General features: G+C 45.2%; 1 protein-coding gene across 1 annotated transcript; it reads left to right on the top strand.

The window, feature by feature from the left end:
* Window positions 1-1,061: 1,061 nt before the first annotated feature.
* On the top strand, window positions 1,062-6,019 carry LOC311230628 (single-strand selective monofunctional uracil DNA glycosylase-like). Its single transcript, XM_084316971.1, has 2 exons — window positions 1,062-1,549; window positions 4,158-6,019. Exons 1-2 carry the CDS (start codon window positions 1,214-1,216, stop codon window positions 4,686-4,688), a joined length of 867 nt encoding a protein of 288 aa, XP_084173097.1. The 5' UTR covers window positions 1,062-1,213; the 3' UTR covers window positions 4,689-6,019.
* The last annotated feature ends 11,611 nt before the right edge of the window (window positions 6,020-17,630 follow it).

Raw genomic sequence — 17,630 nt, 5'->3', positions numbered from 1 at the left:
GCCTGGGGATAGAAGCTTCTTCTGAGTCTCTCTCTGTGCTGGCCATGAGACTCCGGTATCGCTTGCCTGACCGCAGCAGTTCAAAGAGGCAGTTGTTTGGGTGGCTGGAGTCTTTGATAATTTTCTTAGCCTTGCCCATGCACCTCTTGTTGTAAATGCCCTGGAGAGTGGGAAGCCCCCCTCCAATTGTGCTGGTCTGCATACCCTTAACAATTGTGTGTATTGAGCTGTACTGTATTGTACCCATTCTGCAATCTGTTAATAACATTTTCAATCAATCAATTCCCCCCCCCCCCCCCCCCCCCCCCCCCCGAGCTCCATGTAACGCGGAAGTGCAGTGGGTCACCTGTCAATCACTGTTGTGTTGTGTTGCGTGGCAGGCAGCCAGTGGCAGCAGAGCACCGGCACCGAGGAGGCGGGTCGTCTTTAATAGTCTGCTGGGGGGGGGGGGCAGAGAACAAAGAAACATGGAGGCGCAGGGCCACATTCTTATCTTTCCTCTCCTGTATGTGGCAGTCTCTGTTCAAACCAGTCACCAGTCCTACGAAACAAATCGTGACATGGAAACAGAACGAGGCGATAACGACGTCTCTATCAGAAAGAAATCCCGATTCCACTTATGAAATTGTCACATTATTATTCGGATAATAATTGAATGACCACGTTTGGTATTGTACAAATATCACTAATACTTTTACCTATTGTACAAATAATAATAATAACCGGTGGAGGGCAGCCTGGCGCAAATACACGGACAAAAAGTCTGATAATAAACAAGCAAATCTTGGAGGAAACGAGGATGTCATCATTTTCTATTATCATAATATGTAACAGTTACACGTAGATATGCGCCGTGGTGATGATGGGAGCGTATTTGCATTAGTGAAGTTCTTCATTTTTACATAACAGTTATAACTCCATCCGAACCTTAATATTTACATCTCATTTGCAAATCGTGGCTTTTGGACATGCGCAGTCATGCACTTCCGCACCACGTGGTGGCGCCTGCAACAACAACATAAACATTACAGGCTGGTGTCGCTGTTGACACTTTTAAACAATTGCCTGGAATAATTGTCAATAAAGAATCTTGCTATGGTAATTCGGGGAGACGTTGGGGGAACAAACATGCACGATACTAATTAGATCATAATCGTCCTTAGTGTATCACACTACTTCCATGCAGTTTGTTAGGGGTTAGCTACGAGCCAACATGTCGGTTTGTAACAATGAAAGCTGCAGTGATCTCGGTGGTGATGGAGACAGTGGGGAGAAGAAGGGGGCAGCAGTGTCGTCAGTGGAATTGGAACAACAACAACAACAACCCGTAACAACGACGACGACGTCCTCGAGGTTTCTACACGTTGAGTTGGAGTTAAACGCCCATCTCCGTGAGCTCCGGTTCAGCGAGCCGGTGCGCTACATCTACAACCCGCTGGAGTACGCCTGGGAGCCGCACCGCCGCTACGTGGAGACCTACTGCCGCGGGGGACAGAGCGTCCTCTTTCTGGGGATGAACCCGGGACCTTTCGGCATGGCACAGACAGGGGTGATGAGCTCACACACACACACACACACACACACACACACACACACACACACACACACACACACACACAGAACAAAGAACTGACAAGAACAAATTGCAGGTTGAAAAAACCCTCAGCACGGAACTAGGCAAAATCTGCATATGGCTCGCTGATAACAAACTATCATTACACATGGGCAAAACAGAGTCCATTCTCTTCGGTTCAAATAACAAACTCAGCAAGACTGACGGATTCTCAGTTACAGTGGGTGACAATATTGTCACAAGGAAAGACGAAATTACCTACCTGGGTTCCATCCTAGAGGCAAATCTTTCCTGTGACAAAATGGCATCCAATGTAATAAAAAAAGTCAACCAACGAACTAGATTCTTGTACCGGATCTCCTCTCTGGTAAACAAGAATACCCTGAAGACTCTGGCAGGAGCACTCATTCAAGGGTACTATGACTATGCGTGCACCTCATGGTACAAAAGCACCTCAAAGGCGCTTAAAACAAAATTACAAACATCACAAAACAAACTGGTCAGACTACTACTTGACCTGAACCCCAGAACCCACCTCACCCCTGCCCACTTTGCCAACCTAGGATGGCTTAGAGTAGACGACAGAGTACAGCAACTTGCAATGGGCCTGGTCTACAAGATACACTATACGACCGGGGTGCCCATGTACATGTCAAAATACTTCCCAAAGGTCAGTGAATACCACAACCACTACACCAGAGGAAGCTCAACAAATCATGTTAAACCCAGATTCGGCTCAAACAAGGGACTAAACACGTTTAGCAATTATGCCACAACAATGTGGAACGCCCTACCCAAAGCTGTAAAGGAATGTGAATCCCTGCCCACATTCAAAACCGCTCTTAAAGAGCACCTACGGGAGGCTGCAATTCGAAACTGGCCACCGTAAATGCCCAAAACCCCCACCACCTCCTAATAGACAGTCTCCTCACCACCGCATGTATATATTCCCTCCCCGCCGTATGTATATTTCCCTCCCACCCACCCACCCCCTCCTAATGTACAGTCCCCTCCCCATCATATGTATATACTCTGTCAGGATCTAGGGGTAACAGTACTGTATATTTGAATACCGTTATGTCACAAATGTATCAGTACTAAATACCTATATGTCCCTATGCCATAAATGTCATGTATGTTGTGTATGTCATAAATGTCTATATGAATTGAAAATGGGGGACCCTGATGGAAACAAGACAAACGTCTTTCTCAGGTCTGCATCCCCTTAACAATTGTATGTATTGAGCCGTACTGTATTGTACCCATTCTGCAATCTGTTAAATAAAGTTTTCATTCATTCATTCATTCATTCACACACACACACACACACCAAAACAGTAGCCTGGTCAAGTGGGGTCTGGACCCTGCCTACCCAACCTCCTCCAATGTACAGTTTCTTCCCCCTCACTCTCTTTTTAGACTCTTTGTATCACAAACAGTACTGTATTTGTAAATCTGGTATGTCATATGTATAGATGTAGCAGTACTGTCTATCTGTATGTAGTGTATGTCATATATGTTATGATTAATTGAAAATGGGGGACCCTGAAAGACGAAAGTCTTTCTCTGGTCTGCATCCCCTTAACAATTGTGTGTATTGAGCTGTACTGTTGTACCCATTCTGCAATCTGTTAATAACATTTTCAATCAATCAGACTATTCAGACCACTCGCATTGATTGATAACTTTATTAATAACAGATTGCAGAATGGGTACAATACACAGTACGGCTCAATACACACAACTCCCATCTCTGTTGGGAGTTCAGATTAGATTAAAATGTATTGTCATCATACAGCACAAGTACAGTACAACGACAATAAGTTTGGCATCCAAGTACCAGAGTGCAAATGTAACTGTACAATAGTAATATACAATCTACAGGTGGGTATAAAATATACATTAGGACTACTGACTGAGTAATAGTGCTTATTAGATGTATGTACAGAGTATTAGGCTAATATGAACAGTGATACAGGTAGATGATGCAATTGAGAAAGATTTACTCCACATAAAGGATGTATATTCTGGTCAATATTGACAGCTTTTCTTCACCTAGAATCGAATGATCACATTTGAAAGATGAACCAACCTAAGCGGCTAGGTGGCGCAGTGGGCAAGGCGCTCGCTTCTAACGCAGGAGACGCTGGGTTCGAGCCCAGCTCTCGGCGTTGCTACCAGCTTGGCTGGTCGTTCATACTAACACAATTGGCAGTGTTAGAGGGTGGGAAGCTTGTGGGTGGGGATCAGACGTTGTGGACATCGACTCCTACAGGTCGGTTGGTGCACCTGTGCAGCAGAATCGGGAAGCGACGGGGGCGGCGTGTCCCTCCCACGCAGACCCCCAACGCTGAGAGATCGCGCTGTGCAGGTGAAAAGATGCGCCGGCTGCCTCCTCGAGTACCGGAGGGGACACGTGATGCAAGGCTTCTGTCCACATTGCAGCCGGCTTGTGGGAGGCATGGTCTAACAACGTTCGAGACAGGGGAGGGTAGAATTGGACGTTACAAAATTGGGGACGGGAGAAAAATAGAAAAAGTAGATAAAAAAAAAAAATATTAACCAACCTGTGCCCCTCCCCCAGGTGCCCTTCGGCGACGTGAAATCAGTCCGCGATTGGCTGGCGATCACGGGGGAGGTGGGCCGCCCACCCGAGGAGCACCCCAAGCGGCGCATCACGGGGCTCGCCTGCACCCAGAACGAGGTGAGCGGCGCGCGCTTCTGGGGCCTCTTCCGGAAGCTGTGCGGAGAGCCCGCCCGGTTCTTCCGCCACTGCTTCGTGCACAACCTGTGTCCGCTCATCTTCATGAGCGCCTCCGGCAAGAACCTGACGCCCCCCGAGCTGCTCGCGGGCGAACGCGAGAAACTGCTGGCCCTCTGCGACGCCGCGCTGTGCCAGGCCGTGGAGGCCCTGGGCGTCTCCATGGTAATCGGGATCGGCCGGGTGGCGGAGCAGCGGGCGCGGAGGGCTCTCTCGGCCGCGGGCGTTCGGGTCCGCGTGGAGGGCGTCATGCATCCCTCGCCCAGGAACCCGCTGGCCAATAAGGGCTGGGAGGCTGTAGCCAAGGCCAAGCTGGAGGAGCTGGGCGTCCTGTCGCTGCTGGGCGGCACGTGACCTTGTCGTCGCCAGGGTTGCCGCGGTGATGTGAGATTTCCCATGATTAACCCTTTCACTGCGGTTAACCTTCTGTGTATTGTCGCAGTGAAAAGGGTTAACCGTTTTGGCAGTGCAGCAGTGAAAGGGCTAATAAACACCGGTGTTACCGGACATCGCTCAGCTCCTCTCCAGTGGAGCTGCCGCAGGGTTTAACCTGTAACCCGTCACGTCGTCTCTAGAGCCTCCTTCCTCTCCTTCACACAAAGTGAAATCTACTTTCTAAATGAAAGTGAAACTTAAGCTACTCTGTACTGCAACCTATAAAATAGATCTGCTGTCCGCGCAGACACGTTCAGTTTATAATGTCAACTTTGTCAAGCATTGATAACATTAGAGGTTTTTATACATTACAGTTTTTTTTATTTGATGAACGTGGGCACTATAATATGCAAAAACAAACTAAATGGGTTTTATTTCTATAAAAAGAGCGCGTACACCGGTGGGGGCGGTGGGCCTGAACACTGTAACACCTGTATCACCGACTACCACAGCAAAGCTACTCGTCACTGACCGGGGTGGCACTACCTCATTGTTAGCACCGTGAGCCCATAGGTCATAGGTCACCCCGGTGCCTATGGTGTCGGTACCCCCACGCCAGGTCCGGTCATCCACCATCACCACCATCATCTCCTTCTCCGGCCAGGACACTCCTCTCTCCACCCTTGTCACCAACTTGGGCGTGAAAATGGACCCCCACCTCACATACGAGACTCACGTCAAACACCCTCTGCAAGACCTCTTTCACGTCACAAAACTCCGCTCCTCACTCACTCTGGCAGATTCTGAGAAACTCGTCCACGCCTTCGTCTCCTCCAGGCTGGACTATTGTAATGCACTCCTCATCGGGATCCCTAGTAAAAGCATTCAAAAACTGCAAACCATCCAGAATAGTGCTGCTAGGGTGCGCAAACATGACCACATCACCCCCACCCTCAGATCACTTCACTGGCTCCCCGTGGAACACAGGATCGAGTACAAGGTCTCCCTCCTCACTCACCAGTGTGTACAACACGGTGGTGCCCCTGCCTACCTCAAGGAACTTCTCACCCCCCCAGTCCTCCTCACGCTCCCTCCGCTCCGGCACAGCCTACCTCCTCAAAGCCCCCAGGACTAAGCTGCACACCATGGGCGATCGAGCCTTCTGCTCGGCCACACACCCAGACTGTGGAATGCTCTCCCCAACCACCTGAGAGCACCACAAACTGTTGATACTTTTAAACGTGGACTCAAGACCTACCTTTTTAGAAAGGCCTTTTATTAGTTTTTATGTCTTATCATACGTTGTTCTGCTATGTCAGGGGTGGCCAACCAGTCAGAGACTAAGAGCCACAAAAAAATGACTGTGGTACCACAAAAAGCCACACCATATACCAGCGTTTCTCAACCTTTTTTTTCAGTCACGGCACCCTTCATGTGTTTATAGGTCTCACCCTCTGGCCTCTGAAGTTGCTAATGTCTTTTTTATTTGGGCCTCACAGGGTTAAAAGTACCCTGTGAGACCCACGGTTGCAAAATTACAAAATCACTTTTAGCCATTTAAAAAAATAATGTTTATTTAAAAAATGTTAAAGGGGAACTATTAACTATTATACTACTATTTACTATTTCTTTCACTATTTGGGCACTTTTACACAATTCCTGTGAGTCTATGGAACACCTAGGTTTTTTTTTCAAAAAAAATGCATTGTTTTGTATTTCTAATCAAGTACTAAAAACCGCATTTTTCTACCTCAAGATCTTAAGCCGTTTTGAGGCTGGGCTCCAACCACTGTGTGGCCTGGTGCCAACTGCCACATCAACTGCCACATTATTATGCAGCTGAGAAATCTCTGACATCACAGATATGCACATTTTCAGATGACTCAGTTCAGTGAGGGTGAATATTGTGAGAGGAGAATTGGAAGAATTCGCCAATATGAGAATTAGAGACATATATCCTATTAATATAAGTCCACATAGCTAAGAAACAATGGTAAACACTGAAAAAAGCCATTTATAAGATAGTTCCCCTTTAAGCACATGTATAGTCAATTGGTCCTGTTGTTCAGCCTCACAATGCTATTTGATAGTAAATGTGTTTATATGTCCCACCCTCTGGCCTCTGAAGTTGCTAATTTCTTTTTAATTTGGGCCTCACAGGGTTAACCTCTTAAGCCCGAGATATACAGTAAAAGTGTATATTTTCAGCATTATGTTTGTTTACCAATTATTTTAACTGTTATTAGTGAAATATAAGATTATAGAAATCTCAGGGCATTGAGTCGGAAACCGGCGCATATTGACAGGAGGAAGTGGCACAGCCAAAAGTGAGTGTAGTCTTTTGAAGGAAGAGACTCAGGGCTTTCAAATTTCGAAAAACTACCCTACCCAGCTCACACCAGCCCCTGTCAATCATCTGACTTCTGGATTTACTTTTTAATTTCTCTTATTTTTTGGGATTATCTCCCACAAACCTGAACGTTATTGCCATAAAACAGAACGCAGTTAGTTTCTCTACCTTTCTGTGAACGTCTTGCAAAAAACGGTGTTGCAATATGATGAAAAATGGTGGAGAAATTTACATTATAAAAAAGATGGCAGAATTCAGTACTGTATCTACAAAACCTTCTGTTTAATCATCTTCCCTTTATTCATTTGCTTAGATTTTTCAGGTCTGGTCAATTTTAGCATGGTGTTATTTACAGTCAAAGATATATATTTTTTTAAATAGGATTGATATTCTCCTTTGGTTCATTACAATTTACTCAAGCCTAGTAACAGACACACTATTTCTGACACTGATCCATATATGTCCCTAGATTCAGATACCAAGAACATGCAAATGGACCATTTAAAAAAAAATTGTAAATGTTTATTCTACGTCCTTATGGAATGAGTGACATAAAAAAAAAAAGTAAAAAAAAAAAAAAAAAATATTTTTTTTTAATTTTTTTTTATGGATGGAAGAGCCGCACATTGACGGGCAAAGAGCCGCATGCGGCTCGCGAGCCGCGGGTTGGCCACCCCTGTGCTATGTGTTCTTTTTTTATATATCTTTTTTTTTAATTCTTTTTAAACTCTGTAGCACTCTGAGATTCTCGGGAAAGTAGGGTGCGTTACAAATGAAATGTATTATTATTATTAAACACATACATATTCGAAAATAGGTGCTGAGAACATGTGAACAAACTGTGGTGGGGCGGAAACCATGGCTCCATGAGTTTTTTATCATTCAATTTTGGCTGGGTGGTTAATAACACATTTTTCTATTGTGTGACAAATTGAAAACACATTTATTTTCATTCAACTTCAAGAGTGTGTGTGTGTGAGTATGTGAGTATGTGAGAACGCTCGCCCGTTCTTCTCTTTTCTTGGACCTAAAAAGACGTAAGGTCCCCCTGGCGTGTGGTTCGGACCCTAACTTCCTAGGCTTCAAGAGAAAGCCGAATGGAAAGCTGGACAGTCGCTCTCCTGGCTTCGGTGTGTGTGGTCAGACTGGCCGGACCTTAATGACATGTGTTGCTGGGCTGATGTTACCCTGGAGTGGGTGGGGTCTAACTCTGAGGCAGTGGCTGTCTCAGAGAATATTATATCTGACCCCAGTATCTCTGTCAGAGCATCTATGTCTGTGTGTGGAATGGATCACCAACTTCCACTGACTAATGCCCGAGGTCGCCTCCTGTGGGCACAACAGCAAAGACAGTTGGAACAATGGACTGAGTTGAGACTGCAGGGGAAGATTGCGTGTCTCCCTGCTGCGGACCATTCTGTCTCTCACTCTGTGTTCAAAAATGTTGCCATAGATGAGTGCATTGTTATCTTTACCCTGAAAGCGAGATTACAGGTCTTACCATCTAAACTGAATCTCTCCATCTGGTTTCCAGGCAGTCATGCTCCTCACTGTATTCATCATGACAATAACCAAATAGCTGAAACCATGTCCCACATCTTAAATGGTTGCCATGTATACAGGGGCCTCTACATAAGTAGGCATGATCAGATCTACTCCTATCCAAGCTCCCGGAGGGTCATCAAAGAGAAGCCGCCTATTCTCAGCCCTTGCCCCACAATGGTGGAATGAACTACCCATCCCAGTTAGGACAGCCGAATCCCGTCCAATCTTTCGCCGTCGACTAAAGACTCACTTCTTCAACCATTATCTGAAATGATAAAAAAAAAAAAAAAAATCTAACCCCGACTAACCTTAATGTCATGCACTTGTCCTAATAAACTAACCTACACTGTAACACGCAACACTTTGATGAACATTGTTACTCAGCTGATAGAGTTATACCCTTCTTGCTGTCTTGTCGCACAGAACTTGTAAGTCGCTTTGGATAAAAGCGTCAGCTAAATGACTAAATGTAAATGTAAATGTAAATGCATGACAGAATAGTAGATTTGATAGCGAAATATATCTCTTCTATTTTTAGGTCCTCCATCACGCTGTTTAAGCATTCTACTGTGAAGCCAAGCATGTTCAACCTGTGCAATGATAATTCCATGTTCTCTAATATTACAGCTAACACCCCTGATTTATTTGTGGTAAATTAACACCTTAGGGAGGTGTCCATTCTTGAGGTTGGCTGTACTTTTGACTACAGCTTAGAAGAAGCCTTCCTAACCAAAATGCTGAAATACCAACAGCTACAGCAGACCATCTCACAGCTAGGCTACAGATGTAAACTCCTAGTTTTTATCTTTGGCAGCCTAGGGCATGTGCACAAGTTGGTTGTGAGGGGCCTACAAATAGCCGGTCTCCCCAAAAGGAAGGCCAAGCAGTTAGCCAGGTACTGCTCAGTATCAGCAATTATAGGAAGCCGCTCAATTTGGAGGAGACGTTGTTACCTTTTCCCATGATTCTGCCGTCCATGCACCTTGTACCTGACTGTTCTTTCATAATTTTCTGACTGCACTCGCATTGTTTATGTCCTTTGTATGAGGCCTCCTTGTACTTCTGTTCATGTGGACATAAATAAACATTTCAAATGATTGTTGTTGGAAAGTTCTCAGATGTTGATGTACTGGTGTGGGTATAATATCAGTGGGTATAGTATCTATGCTACTGTGCATGCCTCTACGCCAATCCAATGCCTTGTAGACTTTAGGTGCAACCATGTAGACCATGATGAAAGGAGTCTGTTGTCCACACTCTGCCCTCACATGACCTTTAAACAGACATCTAGTCTCCAATGTTGGATATATTAAAAGAAATGTGTAATGCCTGTGTTACATTTGACACAAATATAAAGAGTAGACAACATCTTCTGTTCTGGATGTTAAAATTGTTTAACGGCACCCATTGATATTCACCAGCAATTCCAAGTCGGCAGCTTCTGTTCTTTCAAGCCGTGTCAATACTGTCTCAGATTTCTGTGTACACTGAAGCTAAAAGGTGCCAAGTTGCCACATACTGGACCGTGAGAGGTTGGACCTATTAGTGACATCACACATTCAACTCAATATTTCAGTTAAGTTTACTTTAGTTCATTTGGATCTCCATTAGTTGATGCAAAGTGTGCCGACTAGTCTACCCGGCGTCCGACTTACAAAACATACAACATACAAAGTATAAGTCCAGAGAAAAAACTAATAAAAACAAGCAAGAATTCTAATCGGACAGAACAAGATAGATGTGAACATAAGCACACAAATAATAAGTGGGAACAAATTCCCACAAAGCAAAACTAAGTACCTCTTTCAGCGAAGTACAGAGAAACTCTCGCTCTCCAGGGGAAGAATGTGTTCTGTTCAAGTTCTGCGCAAACAATTATCTGTATAGTCATGCTCTCAAAGAGGAGTTGACCATAATAAAAAGTGGAGGGGATCTTTAAGTACAGCCATATAACAAAATTAGGTCTGTCTCACACAAATAAATAGCTTTATGATTCAAATAAGAACAGTGTTAAATGTATCATCATGTGTGTATCTAATAGAAGACTACTATTGATAAGTCGGCTAACTGGTCACCTGGTAGTAGAAGTTGGCTCAGGTTTCCCTTGAAATAAAGGTTGAAATAATGAATAAAAAAAGTTTGGACATTATTATTTGAATTCCATGAAATCATGGTCCAAGTGATCAATATGCTTTGAATATATGTCATTGATTGATTGATTGATTAAAAACTTTATTAACAGATTGTAGAATGGGTACAATACAGTACGGCTCAATACACACAATTGTTAAGGATTTGCAGACCAGAGAAAGACGTTCGTCTTGTTTACATCAGGGTCCCGGAACTAGGCAAAATCTGCATATGGCTCGCTGATAACAAACTATCATTACACATGGGCAAAACAGAGTCCATTCTCTTCGGTTCAAATAACAAACTCAGCAAGACCGACGGCTTCTCAGTTACAGTGGGTGACAATATTGTCACAAGGAAAGAAGAAATTACCTACCTCAAGTTTCAAGTTTCTTTAATAGTTGTCATACAGGGCGGTTAGGTGGCCGAGCGGAGATTGCGTTCGTCACCAACCCCGGAGCTGTCAGCTGGATTCGCCTGTTCGAATACAGCTCACAGCTCCGGGGTTGTCACCAGCTTGGCTGGCCGTCCACACTAATACAATTGGCTGTATTAGAGGGTGGGAGAAGCTGGCGGGGTGGGTCCGGGTCGTTGTAAACAGCGACTCCTACAGTTCGGTCGGGGCGCCTGCAAAGCGCGGATAGGACTTGAGGGGGATAGTGTGATCCTCCCACACGCTACGCCCTCTCAATGAGAATCCGCGCTGCCAGGTGAAAAGAAGCGGTGATTGGCTGGACGTGTGTCGGAGGAAGCACGTGGTAGCCTCCACTCTCCCAGATGATCTGACTGTGGGGGGTAAGTGCGCAGCGACCAGGAAGGGACTGGGAATTGGCATACGACTAACATTGGGATGGGAGAAAATCGGAGGAAAATGGAGGGGGAAAAAGATCAATAAAAAAAAAAAAAAATAGTTGTCATACAGAAGTACAGAATACTTTTATACAAAATGCTTCTTACTGTTACGCTCCAGAGACTGTGCAAGACAAGATAAGTATGAAATAAAATAACATAGTATAGCATGTAAATTAGAAGTAAAAAAAATGAGGTCACAGTGTTCAGTATAGACATATGTACAATGTTCGATGCAGAATAGACGTAACTGAGTTACCATATAATATACAATACTGTGCAGTGTACTAATATACAATACTATATAGTGCAAGGCAGAAATGGGATGAGGTGCAATTTAGGTACAATTTACAGTAGGTGTACGAGTTGTAGTGCAAATCCTTTATCAATAAATATAAAGTGTGTTTGTGTGATCTAAAGTGTGGAGAGTGGGTGCTGCAGTGTGTTGTTTGTTTAAGTGAGTGTGGGTGTGTGTGCTGTGTGCATTTGATGGTTGTTGCATAGTGTTTATTGTTCGTTTAGCAGCCTGATGGCCTGGGGATAGAAGCTTCTTCTGAGTCTTTCTGTGCTCGCCTTAAGACTCCGGTATCGATTGCCTGACCGCAGCAGTTCAAAGAGGCAGTTGTTCGGGTGGCTCGAGTCCTTAATAATTCTCTTAGCCTTCCCCTTGCACCGCTTGTTGTAAATGTTCTGGAGGGTGGGAAGCCCCCCTCCAATTGTGCGTTCGGCTGAACGTGTCACTCTTTGTAGTCTGCTACGGTCTTGTGCAGTGCTATTCCCAAACCAGGAGGTGATGTTGCCAGTCAGGATGCTCTCTATTGTACATGAGTAGAAGTTCCTAAGGATCTTCTGACTGACTTGGAACTTCCTTAGGCGCCTGAGGAAGTAGAGGCGTTGTCGTGCCTTCTTCACAACACTGTCAACCTGGGCTCCATCCTAGAGGCAAATCTTTCCTGTGACAAAATGGCATCCAATCTAATAAAAAAAAGTCAACCAACGAACTCGATTCTTGTACCGGATCTCCTCACTGGTAAACAAGAATACCCTGAAGACTCTGGCAGGAGCACTCATTCAAGGGTACTACGACTATGCTTGCACCTCATGGTACCAAAGCACCTCAAAGGCGCTAAAAACTAAATTACAAACATCTCAAAACAAACTGGTCAGACTACTGCTTGACCTGACTCCTAGAACCCACCTCACCCCTGCCCACTTTGACAAACTAGGATGGCTTAGAGTAGACGACAGAGTACAGCAACTTGCAATGGGCCTGGTCTACAAGATCCACTACGCGACCAAGGTACCCATGTACATGTCAAAATACTTCCCAAAGGTCAGTGAATACCACGACCACAACACCAGAGGGAGCTCCACAAATCATGTTAAACCCAGATTCGGCTCAAACAAGGGACAACACGTTTCGCAATTATGCCACATCAATGTGGAACGCCCTACCCCAAGCTGTAAAGGAATGTGAATCACTTTCAAAACCACGCTCAAGGAACACCTACGGGAGACTGCAATTCGAAACTGGCCCCTGTAAATGTCCTAACCCAACCCCCTCCAATGTACAGTAATTTACATAGTATGGTTTTGTCAATTTTCCAATGTACAGTTTTGCTTGTTTGTACAGTGTTCCCCCCCCCCCATCCAATGTAAATGACCTAGTATGGTTGTCAATATCCCAATGTACAGTTTTGCTTGTACAGTTGTACAGTGTTTCCCCCCCCAACCCCTCCCTACCCCCCCCCCCCACACAACCCCACCCAACCTCCTCCAATGTACAGTTTTTACGTCAAATGTATATACTCACTTTTCTGGACTCTTTTTGTATCACAAACAGTACTGTATTTGAAAATCTGGTATGTCATAAATGTATAGATGTTACAGTACTGTCTATCTGTATGTCATGTATGTCATATATGTACTGATGAATTGAAAATGGGGGACCCTGATGTAAACAAGACGAAAGTCTTTCTCTGGTCTGCATCCCCTTAACAATTGTATGTATTGAGCTGTACTGTACTGTACCCATTCTGCAATCTGTTAATAAAGTTTTTCAATCAATCAATCAGAGAGGGTCTTTTCTTCTTCAATCAGAGAGCGTCTTCGCAAACAGATGCTACGGAAAAAAATCACGCGGTTGTGACGGGTGTTTAGGCTGATATTGCATCGCCATCTAGTGTTCAGAAGTGGAACATGTTTTATGTGGCAGTGCTGCTACATAACATAATACTCTTGACACGTCAACACAATGCTTTTGATTGATTGATTGAAAACTTTATTAACAGATTGCAGAATGGGTACAATACAGTACAGCTCAATACACACAATTGTTAAGGGGATGCAGACCAGAGAAAGACTTTCGTCTTGTTTCCACCAGGGTCCCCCATTTTCAATTCATCAGGACATATATGACATACATGACATACAGATAGTCAGTACTGCTACATCTATACATTTATGACATACCAGATTTGCAAATACAGTACTGTTTGTGATACAGAAGGAGTCAAGAAAAGGGAGTATATACATTTGACGTAGAAACTGTACATTGGAGGAGGTTGGGTGGGGGGGGTTGGGTACACTGGGATATTGACAACCATACTGGGTAATTTACATTGGAGGTGGTTGGGGGGGGGGGGGGGGGGGCACACTGTATAAACAAGCAAAACTGTACATTGAGGGGGGGGAGACTCTGTACAAACAAACAAAATTGTACATTGGACTATTGACAAAACCATACTAGGTAAATGACTGTACATTGGAGGGGGTTGGGTTAGGATATTTACAGGCTATTTACATTTACATTTACATATTTACATGCCATCTCATTTATGTTGGTCGCATACCATTGGTTTAGAAGTCTCGATAATCCTACTGGTTTTCAGAACCCGGAACGATTCAGTAAAACGTTCATAAATGTTTCAAGTAAATCTGGTCATGTGACGTTGGGGAAGAATCTAATTAAATGGAAGGAATTCATGTGGGAACTGGGAATCGGTTGCCTGGGTCTATAGATACTGATCTGAGGTCAGTGGGTTCAATGAGTGCATGAGAAATGTACAGCTTTAAAGGGGAACTCCACCCAAATAAAAAATTCCAATATGTTATTCCCATGGCCCAGGAAAGTTGAAACAATATTTGTGAACATGAGCTTGAAAAATCAAGAAATAACAATGTAAAAAAAAAAAAAAGTGCTACCCCTTGTACTTTACGTGATTTGAGTTTTAGCACTCAAATATTTTGGGATTTGGGGGAGAGTTGTTCATTTTCACTAATATCTTTCATACTGTATTGTCTTAGACCAGAAGAATAACATCTCTGTGAATTCTGAAATTGGGCAACACCAACACCAAAACCAACACTGTCACTACAGTACCAACACCAACACCGTCACTACAGTACCAACACCACCACCACCAACACGTCACTACAGTACCAACACCACCACCAACACCGTCACTACAGTACCAACACCACCACCAACACCGTCACTACAGTACCAACACCACCACCAACACCGTCACTACAGTACCAACACCACCACCAACACCGTCACTACAGTACCAACACCACCACCAACACGTCACTACAGTACCAACACCACCACGTCACTACAGTACCAACACCACCACCAACACCGTCACTACAGTACCAACACCACCACCAACACGTCACTACAGTACCAACACCACCACGTCACTACAGTACCAACACCACCACCAACACGTCACTACAGTACCAACACCACCACCAACACGTCACTACAGTACCAACACCACCACGTCACTACAGTACCAACACCAACACCAACACCGTCACTACAGTACCACCACCACCACGTCACTACAGTACCAACACCACCACCAACACGTCACTACAGTACCACCACCAACACGTCACTACAGTACCAACACCACCACCAACACGTCACTACAGTACCAACACCACCACGTCACTACAGTACCAACACCACCACCAACACCGTCACTACAGTACCAACACCACCACCAACACCGTCACTACAGTACCAACACCACCACCAACACCATCACTACAGTACCAACACCACCACCAACACGTCACTACAGTACCAACACCACCACCAACACGTCACTACAGTACCAACACCACCACTTCACTACAGTACCAACACCACCACCAACACGTCACTACAGTACCAACACCACCACCAACACGTCACTACAGTACCAACACCACCACCAACACGTCACTACAGTACCAACACCACCACCAACACGTCACTACAGTACCAACACCAACACCAACACGTCACTACAGTACCAACACCACCACCAACACGTCACTACAGTACCAACACCACCACCAACACGTCACTACAGTACCAACACCACCACCAACATGTCACTACAGTACCAACACCACCACCAACACGTCATTACAGTACCAACACCAACACCAACACGTCACTACAGTACCAACACCACCACCAACACGTCACTACAGTACCAACACCACCACCAACACGTCACTACAGTACCAACACCACCACCAACACGTCACTACAGTACCAACACCAACACGTCACTACAGTACCAACACCACCACCAACACCGTCACTACAGTACCAACACCAACACGTCACTACAGTACCAACACGTCACTACAGTACCAACACCACCACCAACACGTCACTACAGTACCAACACCACCACCAACACGTCACTACAGTACCAACACCAACACCAACACGTCACTACAGTACCAACACCAACACGTCACTACAGTACCAACACCAACACGTCACTACAGTACCAACACCAACACGTCACTACAGTACCAACACCACCACCAACACCGTCACTACAGTACCAACACCACCACCAACACGTCACTACAGTACCAACACCAACACTGTCACTACAGTACCAACACCACCACCAACACGTCACTACAGTACCAACACCACCACCAACACGTCACTACAGTACCAACACCACCACCAACACGTCACTACAGTACCAACACCACCACCAACACGTCACTACAGTACCAACACCACCACCAACACGTCACTACAGTACCAACACCAACACCACCACGTCACTACAGTACCAACACCACCACGTCACTACAGTACCAACACCACCACGTCACTACAGTACCAACACCAACACGTCACTACAGTACCAACACCAACACCAACACCAACACGTCACTACAGTACCAACACCACCACCAACACATCACTACAGTACCAACACCACCACCAACACTGTCACTACAGTACCAACACCAACACCAACACGTCACTACAGTACCAACACCACCACCAACACGTCACTACAGTACCAACACCAACACGTCACTACAGTACCAACACCACCACCAACACTGTCACTACAGTACCAACACCAACACCAACACGTCACTACAGTACCAACACCAACACCAACACGTCACTACAGTACCAACACCACCACCAACACGTCACTACAGTACCAACACCAACACGTCACTACAGTACCAACACCAACACGTCACTACAGTACCAACACCAACACGTCACTACAGTACCAACACCAACACCAACACCGTCACTACAGTACCAACACCAACACGTCACTACAGTACCAACACCAACACCGTCACTACAGTACCAACACCACCACCAACACGTCACTACAGTACCAACACCAACACGTCACTACAGTACCAACACCAACACCAACACCGTCACTACAGTACCAACACCACCACCAACACGTCACTACAGTACCAACACCACCACCAACACGTCACTACAGTACCAACACCAACACCAACATGTCACTACAGTACCAACACCACCACCAACACGTCACTACAGTACCAACACCAACACGTCACTACAGTACCAACACCAACACGTCACTACAGTACCAACACCAACACCAACACGTCACTACAGTACCAACACCAACACCAACACGTCACTACAGTACCAACACCACCACCAACACCGTCACTACAGTACCAACACCAACACGTCACTACAGTACCAACACCAACACGTCACTACA

Source organism: Notolepis coatsorum (genome assembly GCF_963971535.1).
Source record: "Notolepis coatsorum genome assembly, chromosome: 6".
Classification (NCBI taxonomy): Eukaryota; Metazoa; Chordata; class Actinopteri; order Aulopiformes; family Paralepididae; genus Notolepis; species Notolepis coatsorum.
Note: the sequence above shows the minus strand (reverse complement) of the source record. Positions and strands in the feature narration are given on the sequence as shown.

Coding starts and splice junctions, on each gene's coding strand:
- LOC311230628 (XM_084316971.1), top strand. CDS start 1,214: ATGTCGGTTTGTAACAATGAAAGCTGCAGTGATCTCGGTGGTGATGGA. Junction 1,550..4,157: donor TCGGCATGGCACAGACAGGG/GTGATGAGCTCA, acceptor CCCCTCCCCCAG/GTGCCCTTCGGCGACGTGAA.